This window comes from Arvicanthis niloticus, chromosome 5 (genome assembly GCF_011762505.2).
Source record: "Arvicanthis niloticus isolate mArvNil1 chromosome 5, mArvNil1.pat.X, whole genome shotgun sequence".
NCBI classification, from domain to species: domain Eukaryota; kingdom Metazoa; phylum Chordata; class Mammalia; order Rodentia; family Muridae; genus Arvicanthis; species Arvicanthis niloticus.
The window spans coordinates 108,074,236-108,100,981 of record NC_047662.1 but is presented as its reverse complement, the minus strand read 5'-3'; the positions used below and the strand labels follow the sequence as shown (position 1 = coordinate 108,100,981).

Genomic DNA, 26,746 nt, shown 5'->3' with positions numbered 1-26,746 from the left:
AAATCTGAGGGAAGAGACAGAGAAAGGGAAAGTAAATCTGAGCTTGGAGACCAGAGAAATGGGGCCAGATATTCTCTTTTTAAACGTGAAGAGGCCATCCTCACGCTCAGGTATCTTGCTGACATCAGTGCTACTGAATTTGGGAATAGCTGTTACAAGTCTCATAGTGAGACACATGAATCACCTGCATTACAAGGACATAGGAGCTACTGGAAATATCTGAACGTGACTAGTGATGTAGCTCAGTTGGTAGAGTGCTTGCATAGCATACATGAAGCCCTAGGTTCAATCCCCAGTGAGATATAACTTGGGCATGGTAACCCAAGCCTGTAATCCCAGCACTCCAGAGGTGGAGGCAGGAGGATCATAAGTTCAAGATTTTTTATGGTGCTGCTGAGGGAGATGTTTCAGTTGGCAGAGTGCTTGACATACAAGCATAATATAGGCTGGGGATGAGAGTGACGATGCCAGAAGACAGGCAGGTCTTAGGGACCTGTTTAGATGAACTGGTAAGCTCCAGTTAGTAACAGATGTTGCCTCAAACAAACAGACAGAGCATGATGCAGGAGGATGCTCATTCTGAGCCCCATCTCAGGCCCACTGCATCGGCATTTTTAACAGTAGGCCCCACATATATATCCTTAATAAGCTCCCAAGATGCTCTTATGCAGAAAATGTGTCTGAGTCACCATTCTCAGTGTCCCTGGTGCTCACCCTTGGGGCTTCCACAAGAACCATTGGGAGAGCTCTACTTTGTCTGAGCCAGCCCTCGGAGATTCTGACCTCATAAATGGGAGATATTCCCAGGTGATGTGCAGTAGAGAGGTTTATTGCCAGAGGCACAGGGAAACACACCTGTAAACACCTGCAACAGTTGCGGTGCGTGAGAACTTAGGACCCAGGTCTTGGGGATATAATTCTCATTTATGGCATGCGTGGGGGCTGGACAGAGAACTGAGATGACGGGAGCCCTGTCCTTCTGTAACTGCCCACAGAGGCCTTTCTAGCTAGCAGCCATAGGACTTATAGGCTTGTCCATATTATCTGTTTTTAGCTCAGAAATATACATATGCATGAGAGTCTGAAGCTGAACAACACTAGAAACTTCATTGCCAGAGGGTTCCTCTTGCATCTGTCTAACACATAAACTATTTTTTATTGTAACAAAAAAAAAGGCATTCTAATTGTCCCTTAGGGAGAAGCTTTCACTCTTCTGTTAGTCTTGCTAACCAACCAGGAGGCAAGGAAGTCAAAATCTCTGAGCAGAGGCCTGTCAAAACATTGTTCTTGTGAAGACTGAAATCTTAAAATATGTTGGATGCATTTACCAAGTATATCCTTAAAACAAAATTGATTCAGGCACATTTTATCTACAGTAAAATGCTTATTTAAATGTAGTTTGATGAGTCTTGACATATGCTTGCTCCCTGTAAACATGTGACCATGCCACAATTAAAACATTTCCATCTTACTTCAACATTCTGTTATGTCTCTGCAGTCAATCCCCTGGGCCCAGCTGTGGCCCCAGCCAACCACCAATCTGAGACCTGACACTCTGCATTAGACTGTTCTGGAATTTGATGCAAATAGACTCAAACTGCATATACTTTTGGTGTCTGGTTTCTTCTGCTCAGCACAGCATTTTAAAAATCTACAGATAAGCATGAACCAGGAGTGAATTGTTATAGCATCCGTTGCCTCGTGCGCATCGCAGGTGAGCATGCAAGCCTGCGGGATCCTACTTCAGAAGCAAGGACAGCCTTCTGGGGTGCAAAGTGGGCTACTGCAAATTGAATGAGAAGTGAGACGGTGGCTTCTTTCCACAGTGACATAATGGGAGTTCTCACGGAGCCAAAGCATTTCTTAAGCACTATGCTCAATGGGGGCAGAAATGAAATGTAGGGCTCAAAGGCACACATGCCTGGCTTACGAATTTTAATATCTGTGACAGTTTACAAATATAACCCCATAGTCCTCCCTTTAAGTGATAGAGCGTAAGTGTGAGCCAGATTTAATAACACACTGCTGACGACTGGCAAAGGGTGCAGAGGTCCGACACTAACTCATGGTGGCTTTTGTCTTGGTTGCTCCATAAAGGGAAGAACAGTTATCCCCAGGGAGGTGACAGTTAAACCAAGACCGGCAGAATGACTAGGACCTGGCAGGACATGGATGATGAGAGACTTGCATGTATAACCACCCACAGGTGAAGGCATGTGGTTCATTCAAAGGACTGTAGAGAGGCTATCTTATGTCTGTGTGGATGTGTCAATGATAAATCTGATGGCCTATGGCTTAGGCATGAAATAAGAGGTAGGACATCTGGGAGGCAGAAAGAATTCTGGGATAGAGCCATGCATGGGAAGACCCTTCCCCCCTACCCCCCAGGGAAGGTGTGACAAGCGGATACATGGTACCTGAGCCCAGGTAACCAGTCATGTGGTAGAATGCAGGTTAAATATTTTATCTAGTCAGAGAAGAGCCTAGCTATACGGCCAAGGTATTTATTAAAACATTTTGAGTCTTTTTTTTTTTTTTTTTTTTTTTTTTTTTTCTGGAAGCATGGGGCTAGAAGGAAGCACCAGATCTAACTTCTACAAAAGACTCAGAAATCCCTTTTGGAGTAATTACACATCTCTTCCTTCATCCAAATACAACTCCATGCATTTATTTTTTGTTTATTTTTCCAGTTAACACTCAGTCATAGTGTAATAGGAATCTATTCATACTAGCGTGGCAGGCTAGGATTGTTAAGTACCCTGTTCTAGTCGTGTGCAATGGTTAACTGTCTATTTGACTTTTATGTACAATATTACTCCATGGGAAGAGGTCTTCAGATCACATAAGTGGACCCATGGTAGTCCCTAAGCTAGAGAAGATCGGTAGACTTATCTTTGTGGTTTATTACCTTGGGCAGATGAGTGACAGGTGAAGATCCAGAGTTTTATTTCTATAAGTAAAACCTTTCTTCATTCAAGTCCCAAGCTAATATTCACTTGACACTTTTTGAGCCAAAGAATCTAGTCTTATCTGGCTGGGAAATTTGAACTAGTCCAGATCACACGGAGCAGCCAGCACTTGGCAGACTTGCATATGGGCATGAAGCCACACTGCCTGTTCCATCTTCATATAAATGTTGAAGATGATGAGTTAATCCCTGCCGTGACTGACGTCTGCGGTAATTTCCAACACCGAAGACCACAGTAAAAATAAATAAAAAAAAAAAAAGCAATAACTATTTGATATCCCAGAAACCAACAGCGCTCCTAATATTTTGAGCACTTCCCTGACATGGAAGATCTGATGGAAAACCCAGAGAGAAATGCTGAGCACATGGTTTTGAGTTTTATCTACAAACTCAGAGAAAAGTGGCTTAGCAAAAACAAATAGACTGTATCTGAAGCTTAAGGAACTAAGTGGAAACGGCTCAGTGAGGCAGCATAGGGACCGTTTGTGGCACATCTGAAAGCCATTGGATAGGGAGAGGTTAGTCTTGAGGATAGGAGCATGGAGTCAGTGATGCCTGACGGACTGTTTCATTGCTGTGACATTCATGGCAAGAGCCGCTAGACACATGTGACCTCTGAGCCCTTGACATAAATGTAGGTGTTTCAATTAAGAGTCTATTTTTATCTTTTCCTTTAATTCTAGCTAAAGTCTCCAATGGCTGGTGACTGCTATGTTCTTGATGGCATCTGTGGTTGTTTGAATATGTTTAGCCCAGGGAATTGGCACTATTAGGAGGTGTGGCCTTGTCGGAGGAAGTGTGTTACTCTGTGGGTGGGCTTTGAGACCCTCCTCATAGCTACATGGGAGCCAGTTTTCTCCTGTTTGCCTTGGGAACAAGACGTAGAACTCTCAGCTTCTCCAGTGTAATGCCTGCCTGGACAACGGCATGCTTCCTGCCATGATGATAATGGAGTGAACCTCAGAATCTGTAAGCCAACCCCTAGTAAATATTGTTCCCTGTAAGAGTTGCCTTGGCCATGATGTTTGTTCACAGCAATGGAAACCCTAACTAAGACAGCATCTAAAGCCACAGATTAAAGAACATTGCTCTTTAAAACCATGAGCTTCTAGCATGTCCTGGTTAGTTTGATTTGTCAACTTGACACAATAACAATGACCTGGGAAGAGAGAGTCTCAAGTGAGACATTGCTCAGATCAGACTGGCCTGTTGCTTATGTTTGTAAAGAATTACCTTGATTAGTAGTTAATATATAGGAGGGTGTAGCACACTGTGAGCAGTACCCCTACCCCCCACCCCCAGGCAGGTGGGCCAGGGCTATATCACAAAGCTAGCTAAATTTGAGTGAGGGGAGTGAACAAGTAAGTTGCATTGCATGTAAGTTGCTAGTTTCATCCTGCATGGTCTCTACTTTAGTTCTTCCTTCCGGGTTCCTGCTTTGAGTTCTTGCCACGGCATCCCGGCATCCCTCAATGATAGATGGTTATTAGGAAGTATAAATGCCAATAAACTCTTTCTTCCCCTTTGGGCCAGAGTGTTATTATCACAGAAACACAAAGGCCACCAGAGCAAACTGGATGCATAATCCTAGTACTCAAAAGACAGAGGCAGAAGGACCATGAGTTCCAGGACAGCCTGACCTACAAAGCAAGACTCTAACTAAAAAACATCAAGAGGCTAGCAGGCCAACTCTTGTGCTTTTCTTAAAGAATGAAAATATATCTTGTCTGATTATTATTCTGTGCAGGGCTTGGCATCTGACATGCAGCTGTTCGCCTGCTTAAAAAACTTACTAACCGACATGCAGTAGCTGTTAGATCACATAAGACAGTGGAGTTAGTATTCCCCAAAGGGTGTCTAAGGAGCCTTAGAGCCACAAATTGCTCTGCGCTGAGCATGCTAGTGCAGTAAGGGAAGCTTCCCAGCTCTGTAAACAGTTTCCTACAGCTCATTACGAACCGCCTTTTTGCATAAAAACATTTGGCATCCCACAGATCTAGCAGCTTCTGGGAAATATACTTAGAGAGACATTATAATCACAATAGAAACGAGAGGAACCCTTCATTTTCTCTTTAACATGAGTAGCCTAGGAGAGAGTCCAACTGGAACTTTGGTACTTCCTTAGACGATAGGAACCCTTGGTTTTCAATAGATATTAGCTGATAAATGTTTACTGGATGGCGTAGAAGGTACTCTTTCTTAGCTCCAACCAGAAGTAGTTGATAAACCATTGCCATCCAGAGAACACTGGTTGTAGGGCATGGGACTCCAGACACCCACAGGCTGCTGTCATGGACAGGGTAGACCTATAGAATTGGAAGACCATTGGCAGTTGAGAAGCAGATGAAACCACACATTAAAACTAAAATAGTTACAGAACTGTATTAATATATATATATATATATATATATATATATATATATATATATAAAGACTTGTATCCTTTAAGCTGATGGGTTAAATACTGAGAATTTGCTGTGATTAGAATCTCATCAATCCATACAAAGGATGGATATCATACCATAATCAGGCTGGGCGTGGCCCCTGCAGAAGGATAGGAAAATGGTAAAAACGTGGATCTGACTGACACCAGGGTAGAGATGGCATCCTGAGTCACTTCTGATTTTTGTTTTGTTAATACCTTAGGAAAGAGGCATTAAAAATGAACAGCAACAAATAATAATTTCAGCAAAGCTTTTTTGTAGTTATTGTGTACACACTTAGGCTTATATCTGACGAATTCCATGATTTGGACGAATTGTTTTCAACAAATCCCTTTTGTTCTCTCTAAAACTTGAAGTTGGAAAACAACAACAGAGGTCTTTTCAGAGCAAGTGGAGGAATCTGAACCTTTTATTTTCATTTAATTTTAATTAATGTCAGTGGCCAGCCAGGAGAGAGGCCAAGTCTGTTCTTGGTCCTGGCAGAGAGGCTGTGTGAAGCTTCAGTCTTTGGTGGTAAGGTCTTCTATGGCATAAGGCTTGATTTTTTTTCCTGATTACATAAATGATTCATGTTTGTGATAGAAAGCCTGAAAAACTCAAGGAGTTTTCTTTCTTTCTTTCTATCTATCTATCTATCTATCTATCTATCTATCATCTATCTATCTATCCACCAGCATTTTCTGTCATTCCATTATGAAATCACCATTGTTGAGTTGTTGGCCTACACAGATAGTTTAAGTACATGACAGGATGAGGCAGGAAGACCCTAGTTTAAGGCTAGCCTAGGTTACACAGCAAGTCTGTCTCAAAAACAAAAACAAAAATCTCCCTCAAAACCCAGCCCAAGTCTTTCAAAACAAATAACATTGAGAGAATCACCATTGACACTTTTTGTTGTATTTCATCTTCCCTTTATGAAAATATTAGTGATTCTGTAGTGCAGCTTTGAATCTTGTTATTATTACTGAATATCATATCAGTTTGCATCATTTTGTTTTTGTTTTTGTTTTTTCGAGACAGGATTTCTCTGTGTAGCCCTGACTGTTCTGGAACTCACTCTGTAGACCAGGCTGGCCTCGAACTCAGAAATCTGCCTGCCTCTGCCTCCCAAGTGCTGGGATTAAAGGTGTGCACCACCACTGCCCGGCATTCTCTGGCCTTCTTAATAGGGAAGAGTAAATAGGTCCAGCAAAGATGTGTGGCTGACTCTGCACAATGCAATTAGTTGACAATAATTCTTTGCTATTTTTCAAAAACACACTTGAATAAGTCTGCCAAAGGTCTTCAAATGTTCTCTGGCAGGTGTTTTGGCTCACCTCTCGGCATTTTGGTAGCTATGAATAGACACTAGCTGATGCCACCCTTCTCTCTCTCTCTCTCTCTCTCTCTCTCTTTCTCTCTCTCTCTATCATATGAACTCACGTACACATACTTACAAGTAACATCTGAATTAGCAAAGTAAGTCTCATGAATGCAGACTCAGCTTTTCTCTGAGTCAAGTACATCTCTCTGCTGCTATGGCGAGCCTCTCTGGGCAGGAAGACCTCTCTAAACAAAGAAGGGAGGTCATCTTAGACAAAAGATGACAAGCCTGGTGATTTACAGTGCCAAAGATCAGAATCTCAGTCCATCAAGCCTGGTCCACTGTAGAGTTGATATCCTTTGAATATAGGGAAACTGAGACCCAAAGGCATTACAAGCCTCATGCAGGGTCAGATAAGTAATGTGTTAACATGAGAGTAGAAATGTCACTACATAGGCCAGATTGCAGGCTGTAGCTCTTTCTTCTCCAGTGGCTGTGTTCAAGGCTGAGCCACTTGGCTGAGAGTCATGGAACCCGCCTGACAAGCGGCGTCTGGAGGCTTCCATCCAGATGATGCTCAGAAAGAAACGATCCTTTCAAAAACCACACAATGGCTCTTCATTGCCAGCTATTCAGGGAGTAGCTTGGCTCATGCCAAAAGCTCTGCTTCTTTTCACAAGGCTGACCTGCTCTTGTATTGCAGGCCAGCCTTGCCTACTGGACTCACCAAGGCTTTTCCAAGGGAAGGGCAGGCCTGGGCTGGCCCCCTCCTAGGGGAATACAAGGTCAGTCCATGCTTGGGCCCAGATGACTTATGGTTAGGCATTCTACAACCTTGGTCCTCACACAGACTTTCCAAGCTCCGACATCAATGTAGTCGTTTCAGTGCTGAAAACTGTGAACAGTTGTTGGGTAGCTGGCATCTACCTTATGTATAAGAATGAGGTACTAACGAGAGATGGTGAAGAGCTTGGTAGCCGGGCCAGTGAGATGGCTCGGCAAGTAATGGTGCCTGCCACAAAGCTGACATCCTGAGTTTGCTTTCAGGACCTCAGATGGTAGAATGAGAAAACCAGCTTGTATCAAGCTGTCCCACAAACTCCATGTGGGGATTCTCCTGTCCCATCCTGTCAGGACCCACAGAATCAGAATTTGTGCTTTAGCAAGACTCTTCAGCTGAATCTTCTACACAATGGAGTCGGAGATAGAGACAGATTGGAATTAAGTTCTAATTTCAACAACTGTAACTCATGTGCCAGGATCAGGCTCATATATGGGCGTTTCAAAATACCACCCCCAGGAGACTATGATGCAGGTGGTATGTGGACAACCCTCCTGTCTTAACTGAAGATCTTCTGACCCCAGCACCTGAGGTAACCTCTGCTTTTAGAGCCTGTGCCCCCAGGATGATCTTTACAGTTATAGATAGGAAATGAGTCCTGGTGAGAGACTAGGAAGGCCTTGGGCCAGGTCATTCAGGGGTCAGCAGGCAGAGGAGGATGGACTAGTTCTCTCCAGTCCTTCACCAGTCTCTTACAAAAGCCCCATCAGCTCTTCACTCGCAATTTCGTAGAGCACAGCAGCCCTCTCTGCGTTTGCTTTTGTTTTTAGTGAAAGGCTATCAAAACACAGCACTTGCTGTTTGTGCTTGCTAATGATAATTCTGATTAGATCTGTTCTGTCAGCTGACTCCCAGGCAGCCAGGGCAGACAGCAATCTCCTTATTCAATCAGGGCCTGGTCCATTTTCCAATTACCAGCAATCATTTGGGCTTCCTTCCCTCCAACTGTGAACTTGCTTGAATTTGGTCGTCTTCAGCAGTTGTGCTTGCATGAAACATGGATTATCCTGTCATCCTGACAGCTTCCCTCTCCCTGCCGGAGAGTGAGCAGAATGACATGTTTCTCTGGGGTTCCCAGGCTGCTGGCTGGGCTATAGATACTGAGTGGCAGATCTCACTCAGGGCTCTGAGGCAAGTTCTAGAGATGGACAGTCCTGCTGGCCTTCACTGGGCTGGCCAAGGTGACTTCTTCCCAGTCAGTGTTTGAATGGCGAAGCCTGACAGGATGGATGACTTCTAGAACACAGGTGCTACGGTGTCTGCTGCACTAGGACACCAAGGCAGTATGACAACATTCAACATTTCTTTGCTAAATCAATTTGTAATCTGGGGCAGAGAATGATTAGGTGTTGTGGCCCCATCTTAAGCTGTTGGGTCTACAGTTTAAACACATCTCTTCACTGCTCTGCACCTTAATCTCTATTATAAATCAATCAGAATGAAGTCTTAGTCCTAATGTATGAGTGGCTAAGATGACAGTTCTGAAATAAGGGTGGTACCAAGGAGGAACGGCCACATGGAGTCCTTTGGAACAGAGGTATATCATACTTAAACTATTCTTCCAAAATTAAAAAAAAAATTCAAGTGTTTATCATGTACCCAGCACAGGACAATTCAGACATATATCTTATTTACTATGTGCCCTCACAGAACTGACAACACCAAGGGATGGATAGATAGATATAAATACAATTAACTATGTTTGCTCTGAGGTGACCTAAGAAATCACTAGGATGCATGAAAGGCCCCAAGGGCCAGGGGAGGGAAAAGTAGGGTCGTTTACTGAGTGCTAACTACTGTAAATTAATTTTCTGACTTAATAGCTAACATTTCTTAAGTACTCAATGTGTGCCTAATCTATTTAATCTTTACAGTTCCATTACATTTACTCTGAGTAAGGAAGCCAATGGCTTGGAGAACTGTCTTGTTCAAGGTTGTAAATGTAGGTTTGGGGTTTGAGCCCTGGGGATGAGTCTTATGTTCCCTGTGAGTGATACTGAGTCTCCTACCCTTGTGAGGTCCTGGATCCTCCAGATAATCCATGTACCTGATGCTCTATCGGCACGACTTCAGTGCAACCAGGTGAGCCCTCACACAGAAGACTGTGGCTGTCTACGGAAAATGCATGGACGGAGACCAGGTGAGGCTCCAAGTTCCACACTGTGGGATTCCAAGCACGACTCCAGTACTGCCCCACTGCTGGTGAGGGACTTCTGGGAATGCTGCTTTTCTGAGGGAAACTGATGAACAAATGTTGCCCTTTGACCTCTACCTGCATTACAGTATGAAGAATGCATGACCAGAATTTGAAGGCAAGTTCATCCTCTAGGAATGAACTACTCATTACTGCATATTTTCCAGACTGTAAGTTTCCACCGAACTTATCTCCCTTATACAAAACATAGCATCTGAACAATTTTCTTTGAACATATAAAGCAGTCGGACTATCTAAAATAAAAATACACTTATTTTGGATCAATGAGACGGCTCAGTGGGTAAAGGTCTCTGCCAACCAAGCTGGATATCCCAATCCTGGGACCCTGAGGTGAAATGAGAGAACCCACTCCCACAGGTGTTCTCTGCTCTCCTCATAAACATGCACATGTGTGCAGCTGCACATGCATGAACAGATGCACACCTAAACAAACACGCCTCGCCCCAAACAACAAATAAACGTAAGAAAATACTTGACAAATTTAAATGTATTGATTTGATATACTAGCTCTGGTTACAATATGGATTTTGCGATTTAAAGTCCCCGCAGACCTTGTTTCTTAGACGTAGAATCAAGTATTCTAGAAATGTCAATAAACACAGTGTCATCAGTGACAATTCACAAGTGCAACACTCTCAGCACTCCTGGACCTGCTAAGCATTTGAGCCTGGCTCCATATGATTGGTGTGGGTTTTAAAATTTATTTTATTCTATGTGTTTTTCCTTGCATATGAATCTGAGCGCCATGTGCATGCCCAGTGCCCTCAAATGCCAGAAGGGCTTGCTGAATTTCCTGGAACTGGAGTTACAGACAGCTGTGAGCTGACACGAAGGTGCTGAGAACCAAAGTGTGGTCCTCTGGAAGAGCAGTCAGGGCTCTGAACCTCCGAGCCATCTCTCCAGTCCCTGCTGTTGCTGTTTTTGAGACAGGTTCTCTCTATGGAGCCCTGACTGGCCTGGAACTGTCTGTGTAGATAAGTTAGACTCAGAATTGCAGCAATTCTTCTGAGCATGCTCCCAGAGTATTGCAGTTACAGTCATGTATCACCATGCTTGGTCATCATACAATCGTTAAACCCAGAAACACCCACTGCATCTAATCCTGTGATTTACATGCTTGAGTTTGTGTAACCAAGCAAATGCATAATTTCATACTCACTACTACCACTTATTACAATTAATTTTCCTGCCACTAAAATTAACAAAATGTAAATGTGGGAAGAAAAATAAGTATGAATTGAAGAAATACAAACTTTGAGGGGAAAACCCAATACTTCTCTGGGCACTTCCACAGTTAGCAATTCCCAGTTAGGACAAAATCACAGTTTTTCTCCCACCCCCCCACGGAAACTCATTATAAATACTGGCTTGTTCAGGGCTTGGTTGTGAGGTTGGGACTGCAAGGCAGCTCCTGGCACTACCAGGTGCTCTAGCTCCTGGGGCCTTTCCTCAACACACTATCAAGACAACTGAGAGTTTTTTGATAGCAAAGAAAGGCTTTCTCTCCTTGCTGATTCACCCCCAGCTTTACCCCACAATGGCCTTTATGCTTCTGTGCATAAAGGAGAACTTGACACTCAGCCCAGTCTATCTTGCTTATGTGTTAACTTAGCAAAACCGCAAGTGTGATTGGCAGGCAGGGCTCATCCTTCTGGTGGCCCTGTCTACCTGGGCATGGCTGCAGATGGGAGCTGAACTCCATGGCTTAGCAACACTTCTTTCCTGTCGTCTCTTTCAGGGTCCTTGACATTTTCTGAGATTAGCTTTATCAACTGTTCCCAGTATTTAAACATTCTGGAGTTGTTTGTACAACCTTTTACACTTGCGGTGGTTATTTACACTCCGCCGTCTTTATACAGAACAAAAACTAGCAAACCCACCATTGGCGCCTTTTAGTTTCTTTCCATATGAGTCCTACGATGAGACTCAGCGATAACTTGGCGATAGCCCCCCGAAAGCTTTCTAGGAACTCAGTGTGGAAGAAAATGAAGAAGACAACCTATTCTTTAACCAGCGATGTGAGAGACATGTCAACTGTATGCAAAGTAAACTGTTTGGTGTGTATTCCACAGTGTGATTATAGACCATAACCTAAAGGTTAACACCAGATTCACCAACATTTTTTTTTAATAGATATAGATACAGCATGTATATAACTAACGTCATATATATATGTGTGTGTATGTATATATATATATATATATATATGTATATACATATATATGTATGTATATATATATATATATATATATGTGTGTGTGTGTGTGTGTGTATGTGTGTATGTGTGTGTGTATGGTATGTATGTATGTATGTATGTATGTATATTTGTTTCTTTAACACCTGGGAACTTGCTGACCCTGGGAGGGAAATGCCACCTCTCCCACACCACCACCTCCCAACAGCTGATTGATACCTAAGGTGGCAAACTGTTTACTTATGAGTTGTTCACACACAGCCAATGTGACCCAGCCAATCGAGAGCCCTCAGCCAACCACCTCCCACATTAGGCGATTAGACCAAAGACCACAAGGCAAGGTAACAGCTAAAATAGCCTGTGTGCTTCAAGCCAGCTGAATCCCTTCAAGTGAGTGAGTCTACCCTGTGCCTGTTTCTCAGCTCCTAGTTCCTTCCTGATCTGATGCTTCTCCACGTAGCTGGGCTTAGCTCTTGTTGTGGAATATGTGCCGATAACAGTGTCTTTTCAGTGGTAGTTCAGTGAGCTATTGACGTCAGGTACCCAAATAATGATAAAACACGAATTTAAATGTACAGTCAAGGAAAGAAGGGTAAAGAGCGGAGCAGACACCCTGGCTTTGTATTTTGGTCACTATTTGAGAAGACTTGGATAAAACTTACTTTGCCAACTGTCTTTAGCAAAACTATACTTTAACTCTTCCAAGGGAAAAAAAAAAGCATGATTTCAATATAAAGCAGTGTATTGTACTGGGTAAAAAGTTACTCATTAGTGCCCCTGAGGTTGGCTGCAAGGCAAGCATCCACATTAAGTGAACTGGTTATAAAGGTTCAGAGGGTCCTTGGTTTCTCAACAACATACTAAAGCCAACAGTAAAAAGAGACTTATAAGGGAAATAAATGCAGGGGATGGACGGGTAGCACAGTGGTTAAGAATACCCATTACTCTTCCAGAGGACTCAGGTTCCATTCCCAGCACCAACATAGCAACTCACAAGCATCTGCAACTTCAGTACCAGGGCATTTGAGACCTTCTTCTGGTCTCAACAGGCACTGTATGCACATGGTGGACAAATATCCACACAGGCAAAGCACACACACTCATAAAAATAAACACAAATAAATCTCTTTTAAAAATAATAAAATAAAAGCAGACCCCACTTACCTAATAAAGCTAGAGCTTAATCTCAAATATTCTGGACTCTGATCTACCCGTGACAGCTTCACCCCAGGGAGTGCAAAGAACCAAGTGCCCTCAACATGGAAACGTTCCCTTAGGGCTTACTTCCCTCTGTGTCATAAGACATTTAAGTTAGCTTTGTGTGCCTAGCAGCTGACAGACAGTGGATGCTAAATGTTCATTTACTAAGGAAAGAAATGTTTCTGACCATCATCGACTAATAGTGATAGATTAAAGAAGTGCTTCTAAAAGTTTAAAAATGATTTCAGAGTTCAGCATTAAAGCTGGCTTCTCTGGCCCAAACCATTCTATAAGGAATAATGTCACCCTATTATGGCACCTCCTGAAGAGCACCTTAAGACACTTATCTGGTTGCACTGGATGTTTTGACATAGTCTGGACCTTCGCTGACTGCTGAACCCTGTCCATGTCTGCAGCTCCCTCCTACCCCCAGCTAACAGCTGGAGGGGACCATGCTGTAGTTCTCACCACATGGCAACACACAGCAGAGTTCCTTACCAAGGGCTCCAGCTCCTTGCGGTCTATGAGGTTCATCTCTGTGACGAAGTAATAGAAGTGTTTGTAGCAGGTGTTGACGTGAGCCTCTGCACCCATCACGATGACGCGGTCAAAGTGATGAATGTAGACATGGACGAAGACCCGAAAAAGGCGGCACAGGATCTTCTTGCAGATCTGGAGGAAGTTCTTTGGGAAGGGAACGCCTAGAGGAACAAAACCAAAAAGGCATGAAACCACTAAGAAGGAACCTTCCCTCTTCGCTCTGAAATAAGAAACATGGTAGCAGGGGAATGCTGGGGGGGGGGGGGCGGCGGGGGCTGGGACTCCTTACCACACAGGAGCCAAGGGATAAAGGACTGTAGCAGATTTAAAAGCACTGTCCTACTTTAGGTCTAAATGGGCAACTGCTAGATTCCAGTCAGCAGGGGTCAGAGGGGGATGGAGGCTCAGGGTTATCAGAAATTAGGATTTCTCAAGGTAATTTCAGAAATCTGGAGTTTTGTGTAAATCTTTAAAAAAAAAAAAGTTAACAATTAATTTGAGGTTTTGGAAAATTTCTGGTGCTAAAATGAAATATTAGACTCTACACTAGACTCAATCCACAATGCTTCCCCATTTGTGAATGTTATTGTGAACTTTCCCAGGGTGCTGTCTCTACAGTGGGCAAACTCAGATTCCACGTGCACCTCTGATGTTGTTCCATCCCTTTGAGGCAGGTAGGTGTTGAGGGGCTACGTTTTCATGACAGAGAAAGGGGGTGGCTGGAGTCACCCAGATCTCCTCTCTGGTGGCCGCTCGAAGCAGCAAGTCCACTTCCCCTCCCCCTCTGAAAAGCTACTTAAACCTCTTGCTATTTATCCGGCCTTTAATCGGGAGTCAGTTGCAATGGATTTCAAAGTTAAACAGACTTTGTTTGAATTCCTGTTCTGCCCCTTCCCCTGCTGTATGACAAGGGCCAGTTATTTAACCTTTGGTCTCTCAGCTGTAAAGTAGGGGTCAGTAGGCTTTCCTTGCAGGATGGGGAGGGTATCTGAGATCTTCCCATAGTGTCTAGAACACAGTGTTAGCTCATAAATGGGGTTGGTCTTATCTCTCTGCATGGTGAGGTCATCAGTAGCCAGGCACTGTTAAAAGGAAAATTTGCTTGTCCAGAAAAGACATATAACTACCACCAGCTTCCAGCTCACTGTAGAGTGGTGTCATGGGCATGCCCCAGGTCCTCAGAAGCCTGGGGTTTTGCTGTTCTTAGCTCCTCAGGGACCTAGGGAAGTTATCTGCTGTGTGCTGTTCTGGTATGGGGATCTCCTGTATCCTCTCCTCTCCCGGGCAGAACAGAAGAGATGAGCTATGTCTGACAGTTGGCTGTGATGGTTTGCTCTCCAGGTTCCTGCATAGATAGTAGCTTTTCTCAAAAGTTAAAGTCAACACACTCAACAGATCCAGGGAGAATGTGGGCACAGCATAGTGGCTGAACAATAGGGCAACAGACTCTGGGATCAAGGAGGAGGTAAACTAGTAGAAAGACAGGGTGGGGCAGCCACTTTGGTTTTGGGCTTTTCCTGGTGAAAAGGGGCCATTGAACCACCAATAAATGTTGAAAGAGAATCCATAATCTTCCTGAAATCCTGAGTGTCCTACATATGTGACTGGACTCCCTCTAAGACAAGTGAGATGAGCTGCAGAAGGCTGAACAGGCCAACTTTACCACTTGGCTGGGAAGTAGTTTTATTATTCCCATTTCACAGATGAATAATACAAAGGCTATGGTTTTACACAGCAGTAGAGCTGGGATCTCAAGTAAGTCAGCCAAAAAATCTAAAATTTAAAGTTCAGGTAGCATTGCAGTTTGACTAGCCTTTGGGGCTGGGTTAGAGACACCACTCAACTACTCAGCATGGTGAAGTGTTTGAAAGATACTCTTTAACAGTACAGGGACACGAACAAGCAAATGAAGGGTGATGGAGAGAAAGGCAGGAAAGTAATACAAAATAACAACAACAACAAAAACAAAACAAAACAAAACAAAAAAACCTGCTCAGACCTGAAGACTGTGGACCTGAGATGAAGCATCAAGAACAGAGTCCTTACTGTGTTTTAGAGCCAATGCCACACATTTTTAAGCGGACTAACAGACTGAATCTGTAGAATAGGCCTTACATTATCATTTTATTTCAAAGATGAATAAACAAACACAAATAGCTACCCAACATAACCTAGTAGACAAACAGAAGGAGCTGGACCTCCCTAGTCTGATTCTAAAGCTAGGTGCACCTAGGATGCTGAAGCCCTGCAATGCAGAGGTAGGCAGTCTGCAGCCCTCCAGCAACAAGTTCTCTCTTTTCTGAGGAGGAGACTCTCCAGTGTCTCCATCCTTTCATTCCTCTGGATCTAGTCTGGAGGAAGCTCCTCATCAGCTGTCAGGGCATATGGTAGATTCTGGATGTGACATTCTTCTTGTGTGACAACTCAGTCCCCACACCTCACATGCTAACTTCAGAAGAAGTAGAGTCTGGTCCTAAACCATCCACAAGGATTCTAATCTAAGTCCGGCAGGTAGGATCCCAGTCTTAAAATCTGATGGTTTTGGCTGCAATGTCAGGCCAAACTTCCACCATTTCTTTTCTTTCATGTAATTTATTCTTCAAAAGCAGAAGAGATAAATTGTTCAAACTAAGCTGAGCTCAGTGTGTACCACACTGGGGCACTTTCAGTCCAGTCCTGCAAGCCAAGGAGAAGCTGGGAGCCCTAGGACTTCTCAGGAGTCCTCAGGGCTAAAGATGTAACCTTGTCTCAGTGTGAGACTGGGAATATGAAAGTCAGAGATTTGGGAAAGCCATGAGGCAGCTTGGGCATTATGCTAGCCTATTGCTCTTTTTTTCTGTCTTTAACATGGTCAGGTTGGTGTATATGTTTTAAATAAGATATCCTCAGCAGTGGAAATGAAAAGGAAGAGACGGTCTAAGCTGCCAAGGGCTCATATGACTATCCCATTGATAGATTCTGAAAGTTTGCATCTTATATCCCTTTAGTATTCTATTCCATTAGACAGCCAAAGGGGAGGAAAGTCTGAGTGGGACTTGATATGTACATCTGTGATACCATTTAATCCCAGTGATACCTGAGCAGTGGTATTTATCTTCCTTCTCTTCCTCTTCTTCTTCCTCCTCCTCTTCCTTCTTCTTCTTTATCATCATCATCACCACTACCACCACCACCACCACACCATCATTTTAGGTTTTTTTTTTTGGGGGGGGGGGGGTTCAAGACAGGGTTTCTCTGTATAGCCTTGGCTGTCCTGGAACTCACTCTGTAGACCAGGCTGGCCTCGAACTCAGAAATTCACCTGCCTCTGCCTCCCAAGTGCTAGGATTAAAGGCGTGCACCACCACTGCCCGGCCATTTTAGCTTTTAAAATCATTTATCAGGATCTTAGCTCAGCAAAGCATCTACTCTAAGCCACATAGCTCAAAAGATAGATATTTGGTTCTAGAGCCTATAATCTCCTCCTGTTACTGGGTATTGATACTAAGACAAAGTCTTCACTTCTCTTATGTCACTCTCAGTCAGAAAGACCTAGAAAAATGTCTGCTTGAGAGTGTGTGTGTGTGTATATCTATCTCACATATATGTGTATTTATTATGTAACATAAATATATTTACATATATTTATGTAATATATGTGTAAGTATATATAAGTAAATAACACATATTTTTTTCATTCCAGCAACAGGAAGAATGAACGCTACCAGATTATCAATTGGCTATCACCCAGCAACAATGTCAGCCTCCACACAAGGCGACAGAGAGTGGCTGGGGCTGACAGAGAACAGTCCTTGTGGTCTGCAGGGCATCACTGTTGCCATTGGGACCAGAGTCAAGTGGCTCCTTTTGTGTCTTCTCTTGTGTATGTAAGATACACAATCCCTCTATTTTAGGCTTTCCCTAAAATATAGTTTAAAATCACCTATCCTGGGAGATTCTTAGCTGAAAAGAGAAGGTTGTGGGGTCAATTTTATTCGCTAAAAGCCACCTTCATAGGCTTACAATATGTCGAAGCATAGTGAAAATCTTAGCATATACATGGCAAAAAGTCTTCTAGGCTCTGAATTCCCCTTTCCCTATAGGACCCACTGGTGTTACTTATAGTCAGTTACCTGATCCTTCAAGTGTCATTTCTACTATTAACACCTAATAATAAGGTCAGCATATACAAACGGCCTAGCTGCTCTAAAGTTCACCCTCCTCATCTAGAAACACAAAGATATATTAATACCATCTTCAGTTTAAGACATGGTTGGTGGGATTAGATACATATGCATATGAAAATTTTCACTACTGTTTTCTGGACAGTAAGGACTGTCTGTGAACTGATTCTGTATAGCCAGCTAGTTGTTCGTACTTTGTAACGTTCCTGAGACTGGATTCTTGCCTGTCTATTTTCAAGAAGAGCATCATGGAATCAACATATCCATTCTGAAGCCGGAAGAACTGAGAGTGATAGCTTCTCAACTAAGCACAACATCAAAGCCTACCTTGCAGATTTTCATGAGTACACTGTCGCTGTCTTCAGACACACCAGAAGAGGGCATCAGATCCCATTAATGATGGCTGTGAGCCACCATGTGGTTTCTGGGACTTGAACTCAGGACCTCTGGAAGAATAGTCAGTGCTCTTAACCACTGGGCTCTTAACCACTCTCCAGCTCCTTCTATAAGCTTTTGATGTATTTGTCTTGCACGAGATAAGTTCTACAAACAGAGACAATCTTTCACACTTTAGTTCTATATTTTTAAAAAAAAGTATCTGGGACAATTGGAGCAGGGAACATATCATCAATCAAAATTGATGGAGAAAGGACAGTAGTCTTATTTCAGTAATACGGGAACCCAGCACCTCCTGGCTGGGGAAGAGGGAATGCTCACAGTGGAAATGAGAGCTTTGGACAGTCTTGACACAGGATGCTGCGCACTGCTTTTGGAAGAAGGGAGGATAACTCTGTAAAGAAGAACACTTATGTAGCCTGTTGGTAGGAAGGAGGACTCTGATACTCCTCTTCCTTAATCATTAACTCTGTTGTTCCATCTAGGGTCCCAGGTGGTGATAAGTTTCAGTCATGGCACTCAATCAGAAGGCTATGCAGAACAGTGTTAACCAGCAGCTTCTGATGCAGTAGACTGCATGTCTCAGGACAGTGTTAACCAGCAGTCTCCACTGCAGCAGGCTGCATGTCTCAGGACAGTGTTAGCCAGCAGCCTCTGATGCAGCAGGCTGCATGTCATAGGTGCTTGGAGTTAAACTTTGACTCGTTTTATGATAACGCAGCAAATGCATGACAATCATCCTGGACAGGTAGATAACAAGTGAAATAGAAAGCCACCTTTGACCAGCAAGTCTCAGAGTGATTAACAGTTGATAACTGAGTCTGAACAGAATGCCTTTCCTTTATCCTACCCAGGCTACCTCACATCCTGTGGCTCTCAGATTAAAGCTGGGAAAACTTTAAGCTTCTAAGAAGAAAACATCCCGAGGAGGGATCTACGAAGAAGTGACAGGCAGACAAAGGACTTCTTGCCCTTGCATCACTCACGTGGTGTGGCTTGCTCTTTACAATTGGGCCAGCACTGAAGCAGAATTAGTGAACCCAAAATACAGCTATGATGAGCTTGGATTCCAGCATGTCTGGGCAGAGGTCAGAACCCAAGGTACTCACTCACGACGTTCCAGCAGGGATCTGGTCCAGGCTGGGAAGGAGGCAGGCCAGGGAATTGGGGTAAGGGTGAGGTGAGTCTGTGGGCTGGGTGCTGACGAGACAGCTCCTCAGCCCTGGCTGCTCCAGAGGTCTTGGTACTCTGTCAAGAGCTGGCATCTGACAGACGCCTTGCTGAGGTTATGAATTGTCTAACCACAGCGTTCTGATCTCCAGACCACATTTGGTGAGAGCACTAAACCCAGAACACAGGAGAACTTCTTGGGCGGGGGAGCCCCAGATTTGCCTTTCATCTCTGACTTAGTAAATCTCTTTTCCCCCAAAGAAAATTAAATAAAAATTCCAGTAATTTCTGAGCTCTAACCCAGTTTTTCTTGCTTGCTTCTCCTTTCCTTTTTTTCCCTCCCTTCCACTAGGCCCGCAAATGGCTGTGAATATTTACTTTTCAGACACTAAAGAAAAACAGTTTGTCTATATGGCTTGTCTGACTCCTCTTATCCTGTTATATATGGGGGGAGGGGTGGGAGAGATTAATTGAGAAAAGAACGAACTCCAGGGAGACAGAAGGCTGGACAGAACCCAAAAAGGCAGTTTCTGAGCTATGAGTCTTCATTCTTTCCCCTCCAGAGAGAAGCCAACACTCGGGAATGAGACTCTGGCCTGTGATCAGTGCTGGGCTGAAGCCTGGGCTCTGGAGGTAAGGCTATTAGAAATTCTGCTTTCGGGACTATGCCCTGCATAAGGACAGGGCTATGTCAGTCCTCTCACAGGCGACTCCTTACTGCCCAGCCTACAGCCTGGGCAAGATGGGTCTGAAATAGCTGTTCAGATTCCTTTCAGAGTAAGAGCATAAGAGTAGAGCTCCTCTGTCATCAGCTGACAGCGACATCAAAGCTGAGAAAGGGGGAGGCCAACTGGGATCTGATGGACCTTCTAGGGCGCATGATGGAAGGGTCTGAATCCGAAGAAACAAACTTGAAAGGCGGAAAGGGCGATGCGGCTCTGAGCTCTCCACACCTACGTGCTAGGGCTAAGGGCACTGCTAAACACCCAGCTTTGGCGCTAATCATACCAGAGACAGATGCTAGCTCTGGAACTTCCATGCTGCCAACCCTGGGGCAGGTTTGCTATTATAACTTCTAGGAGGCTCAGTGAGTATCCTTACTTAGCTGAGGAGCTGTGACAGTGAAATGCATGGTTGAAGCACGGTGCGGGCAGACATACCGAAAGCAGCACACAGTGAACAGGGCCGGACTGTCCTAATGACAGCTCTTCCTTGTCACAGCTGAGATGGTGTCAAGGAAGACAAATGAAACAGGACAGGTGCAGCTGCCCTTTCCCCAAAGGACAAAGACTTTTAGGAGGGGCTGATTGATATAGGGGTGGGGGACACCACCAGAGCTGTCCAAGGCACCTGGTATAACACAGGAAAGCTAGTGCCCTAGCGGATTCTTCAGGGACCCTGATCAGGTGTCAGTCGCGACAACTGGATATGTCCACCTTTCTCCTTTACGCTGTCATGCAGACTTGAGGGCATTTGTGATGTCCTTTTTGCCTTTGGAGTCCAGAAATGGGAGTGCTCATGTGAAAATCCCTTTACAAGTCATAAAAATCACTCATTCTCAATAGCTCATGAATAAAAACAATATCCCACACACGTGAGAAAAGAAAACAGGCATCTGGCAGCGGGGCTGAGAGCATACTGTTTCCAGAATTCTTGCAAGACAGAATCCAGTTGGATCACTGCAGTTGGGGGTGGGGGGAAAGCGAACACAGATGTTTCTTAAGAATATACATCTCCTCCTCTTTGTTTACTCTTTTGCGTTCCCTACTCAGCCACACTGCCCCACCCCCTGAAAGCTGTATTCTAATCTGCAGAAGCCTCACGCTCTCCGCAATGCTGGGGCTCGTTCAGCTGCAGAGAACAGATTTCTTTCAGCAGATGTTTTGCATTATCTCGATGTGCGCCTCAAGAAAGTGTCTGTTCACGATGCCAAAGAAAACAACTGTGTGTAGCGGGACTTTGTTCCTCTGCCTAAAAAGAAAAAACGTCCCCAAACAAGCTGGCAGCTGCAAATGGTTAGAAATAACGGGCTACCCCTCTGCTCTTCACCTCCATTCCCCAGCCGCTTTGTGTTGCCCTCCGGTCTCTCACATTGGCTGGAGGCTAACATGTGATTATATGTTCTAAACAGATTATTAATTCGTTCAGACATGCCATTTTCCAGGCTCAGAAAGCAGTTTCAGACACACAAAAGAGCAACTGTAAATACAATATGCCCGCTTGTCATCCTTCTGCTTCTCCAACACCACTACCCAGCAGCCACAGGCTGCCCCTCACCACATCTCCAGGGATGGCCTCCTCTGTTCTAAGCTGTCATAGTCTGGACAGGGATGAAGAAGCAGACTGAGGAAGACCCAAGAAAACTAGGTCACTTATGGATGGACAATAAAAGCAATTAGGAAGAAAGGAAGGAAGGAGAAAGGGAAGGAAGGAGGGAAGGGGGAAAGCAGGGAGGCAGGAAGGCAGGACCTCAGTAGTTTGGGCCAGGGGTCATAGCCTAGGAGTGTAACCTCAGTACTGAAAAAGGACTGAGACCCCCCTCCCCCTTTTTTTGGATGCGATATTTTGAGTATCCTCGTAAATAAAAAAAAATACCATTTTTTCACTAATAGAGTCTTCCATTTGTGTGAGGGTCATTGGTCTCACATTCTGTATGGACTGTTTCTCATCTATAAACCACTCTTTAACCACAGGGCCTCTCCTGCAGCCCATGCCATGGGCACTTCTCCCTGGAGCACCTCGGAGGTGGACATGGCTTGCCCTACAAGCTTTATGAGTGCAGTTCTTCTCTCTTCACCTGGCCGGTGAGAGACCTTCCAGATGTGCAAATCTAGCCAAAAAAGTCAGTTTGTATAAAATTCCAAGGCAACTATCTTCCTACCTCCAAGGTAAAATCAAAGTGATTAAATGTGATTTCACACATGTGCGTCTTTCTGTCTTTGGGGATTCATCTCTAGATTTCACAGTTCGCAGGCTATACTGCAGCCATTTGGAGCTTCAAACTCCTGGGCTTGGTTGGATTTCTTGACACATACCATTGTCTTTGGGGGAGGGGGTTATTTCTTAAAGACAATTACTTTTACTTTTATATCTAAGTGTTTGCCTAAATGTATGCATGCACAGCATATGCATGCCTGGCATCCATGGAGGTCCAAAGAGGGTGCTGGATCTTCTGGAACTGCAGTTAACAGAAGGTTGTGAGATGCCATATAGAAGCTAGGAACGGCACAGGAGCCCTCTGTAAGAACACCAAGTTCCCTTAACCACAGCAACATCTCTTCAGCACCACGCCCTTTTAAAATAGTTTTAAACTTAATTGCATGTATTCATAGTGGAGGGCACACTAGAGTGTCTGGGGAGTGCTCTTGGAGCTGAAGTTACAGGAAGCTGTGAGGCGCCTTACGCAAGGCCTGAGGATCGCACTCATCATCTGCAGGAACAGCACAGGCTCTTAACCCCTGAGCTATCTCTGCAGTCAGTCCCCTACACTACGTGTTTGTCTGGCTAACTCCCATTCATTATTCAAGGTTCAACTAAACTATTATTCGCTCCAGAATGTTCTCCTGGCTCACTTCACTCTCAGCCTAGTTGCCTAATGCTCCGTGTTTCTCCCACAATGGTACTTAACATGATATCTTATATTGTCCTTTTTTTTTTCTGCCATTGGTTGCTGTTTTTCCTAGAAGACTGTTTGTAATGTAAAAAAATATCTATATCTGTTTGCAGTTACATCTCTGTCAGCTACTGTTCCCAGTGTATATGATGGTTCTTAGGAAGTATTCATCCGATAAATCGAATCTATAGTCTTCCTCAAATTCACATGCTGAGTCCTCGCTGCCCCAAACAAACAGTATTGGCAGGGCGTGGTGACCATAAGACCAAGAGAGCAGTGATCTCATAAATGGTCTTAATCCCTCCTGTAAGAAGGCCCCACTCGATGTTACAGCAGACCACACCAGCTGTGAAGCAGGTCCCTGTCAGATGTGCATAGGCTGTGCCTTGATCCTAGACTTCCCAGGCTCTAGAACTCTGAAAATGAATACATGCGTATTAGCACCCAGCTCCAGGTATTTTTGGTACACCAGCCCACCGGTATGGCGAAAGACAGTAAAACAAGCCAACAAATGAGCATGTAATCTAGAGTAATGTGTGGGTAATGAGCACCTAGTTTTGCAATTTCCAGCTGTGCCCCTAAGCTCCCAGTCTGAAAATCATCACCAATAAACAACAACAACAACAACCCACAGGGAACTGCTACAGACCTATGTTAACCTTGTCATGTCTAAGGCAGTCGGCCACAGGGAGAACTAATTCACACTTCTCTCACTATCTCGGAGCTCGGAGGACGGAGGACTTCCTTTACTGGCAGTGAGGAAGAGGCATTGCCCAACTCCACAAAGCACGATTCACATTTTAATCCAAGTTATTTGTTTCTACATAGAAAAGCCACAAAATGTGGGACTCCACAGTTTCTAAGGTTTGAAATGATCTGGGATTGATTGACAACAACAACAACAACAACAACAACAACAACAAACAAGAGACATGCAATGGGGGAGGGGTAAGTAAGGGCAAGATGAGAAAAGTTGCAACTCATACTAGTAATTGATTTTGCATCCCTAAAAACTGAACCCTGGGCTTTAAATGTGCCAAGCGGGTTTTACAGCACTGAAATATAAATTGACCTTCCATGGAAAGAGAGGAGGCTCCAGGAAGAATGGTCAGTAGGCTTCAGTCTGAAGCGAGATTTCCAGACCCCAAAAGCAAAAAGTTAGCCTGAAATTGGAATGTGACTTTTGGGAATCTCTTCAGACCAAACAGGTCTAAGAAAGCTGAAGACAGACTCAATGTTCAAGATTACAATGCACAGGCGAAGGGAGACGGGGACCGCCTGCAAATTGCCCTTTCCGCCTAAGACAAGGCAGGGCTTACGTAAGCAATGGTGTCATTACGTCTGCATGTGCGATCCAATCAGGGTGAACAGGGAAGGGCCAGAAGAAAGGAAAAATGTCCTCTCAGATCTGAATAGTGGATGAGAATTGGACTAAACTATGTAACTTAAGTAAGTGATTTGCTTAGATATGTCTTGAACCAAAACTGACATATTTTTTTTAAAGAAACTTTCAAAGATTAGAAAGGAACATTAGTAAAGTGAGGGCTGTAATAAGCGGGAGTGCTGTGGGCTTTGGCACCTGAAGAGAAAAGATCCAGAAATCTAGATTTTTCTGTGAAGTCCTCTTATACTTAAGTGTTGGTTAATATTTTCTTAAATAAAAAAAAGCTTTAAAATTATTCTTGGCATTTTATTTATCATCATCAACTTTAATATAATTGATTTGGCCTGGTTAAGTATAAGCCTTTGGTCTTATTTTTAAAGATTAAATTAACACAGAGAATTCAGTAATAACAGCATGCAGAGGCAAGAAGATTATGAATTCAGAGCCATCCTGGCCTCTACAGAAAATCCCTGTCAAAACAAAAATAAAAACCCTAAACTCGATTAATAAGGAGCATGAGCTGTTTACACAAGCATGCTGCCAATAGCGTTCTTTAATACAAGGGAGCAGGGACTCCGGGAGGGGACAAAATGGGACAGAATATAAGTGACCTGGAATACTTTAACGCACCAGAAGGACAGGTGGTGCTCATGGAAACGCAAAGATGGATGCAGAGATGGCTCAGTGGCTGAGAGCACCTGCCAACCTGAGTATAGTTACCCAGAACTCATAATGGACAGAGAGAGCCAACCCCTGGTAAAAGAGTCAGAGGAACCAATGTAAAAGAGTTCTCAAAGGCCAACTTCAGAATATTCCGATCTGGATTGTAGCACTGGATTGTAACCTAAGGTATAAAACAAATATCCACAAGGCCATACTGATATAATACATGCCTGAATAATAAATTAGGACTTTGCAAATTATCTGTGTTGCAAGAATCCAAGCGATTTATGAAGATATGACCCGGGGGCAGAGAAGTCTGAGTGTGTTCCTCAAGAGTGACTTGTCTCCTGCAGAGTGAAGTCTGGGAAGGGTGCGGCCTCACACAGGAGTAGCCAGACAAACAACCCTGCCCAAATGATCTCAGCCAACATCAACAGGAGTAAACGTGGCTCATGGAGTATTCCTCTGATGTGATGAAAGCCATTCACTTATGAAGTCTACGTCGCCCAAAGCCATCAGGCCATCTTACTATGACAAACAAGCAACAAACAACAAGGAGACAAACTCAAAGAAAATATTACAAAATATTGTACGAATACTCCTTAAAATGTTGAAGCTCCTCAAAGATAATGAAAGTCTGCCCCACCTGGAGATTGTTCTTTCAAACTCTAATGAAATTGTCTTTGAGCAACTAGTTTGGCAAGTAATTACCTAGAATAGTGGTTCTCAACCTGTGGGTCATAACCTGCCTTGGGGGTCACATACCAGATATTTACATTATGAGTTATAGCAGTAGCAAAATTATAGTTATGAAGTAATAATGAAATAACTTTATAACTTTTTTTGAGGGGGTCACCACAACATGAGCAACTGTATTAAAGGGCGTGAGGAAGGTTGAGAAGCACTGAGGCAGAATTTCAAGTTGATAACAGCAGAATCTTAAACTAAGAACAGGCCCCTTCTGAGTGTAGTGTTAAGATAGCTTGCATAAAGTTCTGAACAGAGAGATTATGTCACCTGCTCAGGAACACTGGCACAGAACTGAATTTTTTATTCCAGAGCTGGCCTACTCCAAAACATCCTATGTTCAAATGATACACCCTCTACCTCTCAAAACCCAAGGTCACACTTTAAAATTTATTTCATCCTCAAAAGTATCTTTCAATCGTTTCTTTACAACTGCAATTGGAATAAATTTGTTATGTCAATTTTAAGGTTCCCCATGACACATGACTTTTGAGGAAAATCTGAGAGTTCGGGAAACTTGTCTTTTGGAATTTGAGGGAACAGGAATATGAGGCGATATGACAGGAGACACGTGACACTTGCTCCTCAGGACCAAATGCTAAATGAACAGAGGTAAGACATTGAAGGCAGCTGGTCAGGGCCAGCCAGCAGGTGTGTTTACTTTGGACTACATAAATGTTGAAATGTTGCCGACAGCAAAGGAAAAATGAGCCATGACACAAAGGTCAAGAATGCTGGCTCCCTTCAGGAGACCTGGAACAACTGGGAACTGACTGAGCAACATGACAAGAGTGTATACAGGAGAGTTCCCACACATGGAGATGCTGTACACACCTGGGCAGTCGTCTCCTTTTCACGTTTTCATTCTGCCAGCCTGGCTTTTATTTTTTTCCTTCTTGTATATA

At 43.8% G+C, this 26,746-nt stretch overlaps 1 protein-coding gene and 1 long non-coding RNA gene across 7 annotated transcripts in view; one reads left to right on the top strand and one right to left on the bottom strand.

The window, feature by feature from the left end:
• Positions 1 to 26,746, bottom strand: part of Mob3b (MOB kinase activator 3B) — a 182,640-nt gene that overhangs the window by 20,575 nt on the left and 135,319 nt on the right. For all 5 annotated transcript variants that reach the window (XM_034501679.2, XM_076935180.1, XM_076935179.1 and 2 more), the window contains exon 3: positions 13,664 to 13,866. In XM_034501679.2, the coding sequence (XP_034357570.1) occupies positions 13,664 to 13,866 (203 nt within the window). The remainder of the gene's footprint in view (positions 1 to 13,663; positions 13,867 to 26,746) is intronic.
• Positions 19,038 to 22,366, top strand: LOC117708217 (uncharacterized). 2 transcript variants are annotated; one of them, XR_013110723.1, is made up of 3 exons: positions 19,038 to 19,365; positions 19,998 to 20,067; positions 22,128 to 22,366. It is a non-coding gene; the product is annotated as an uncharacterized LOC117708217 (long non-coding RNA). The 2 variants fall into 2 exon arrangements; XR_004606811.2 differs by lacking the exon at positions 19,038 to 19,365 and adding an exon at positions 19,399 to 19,596.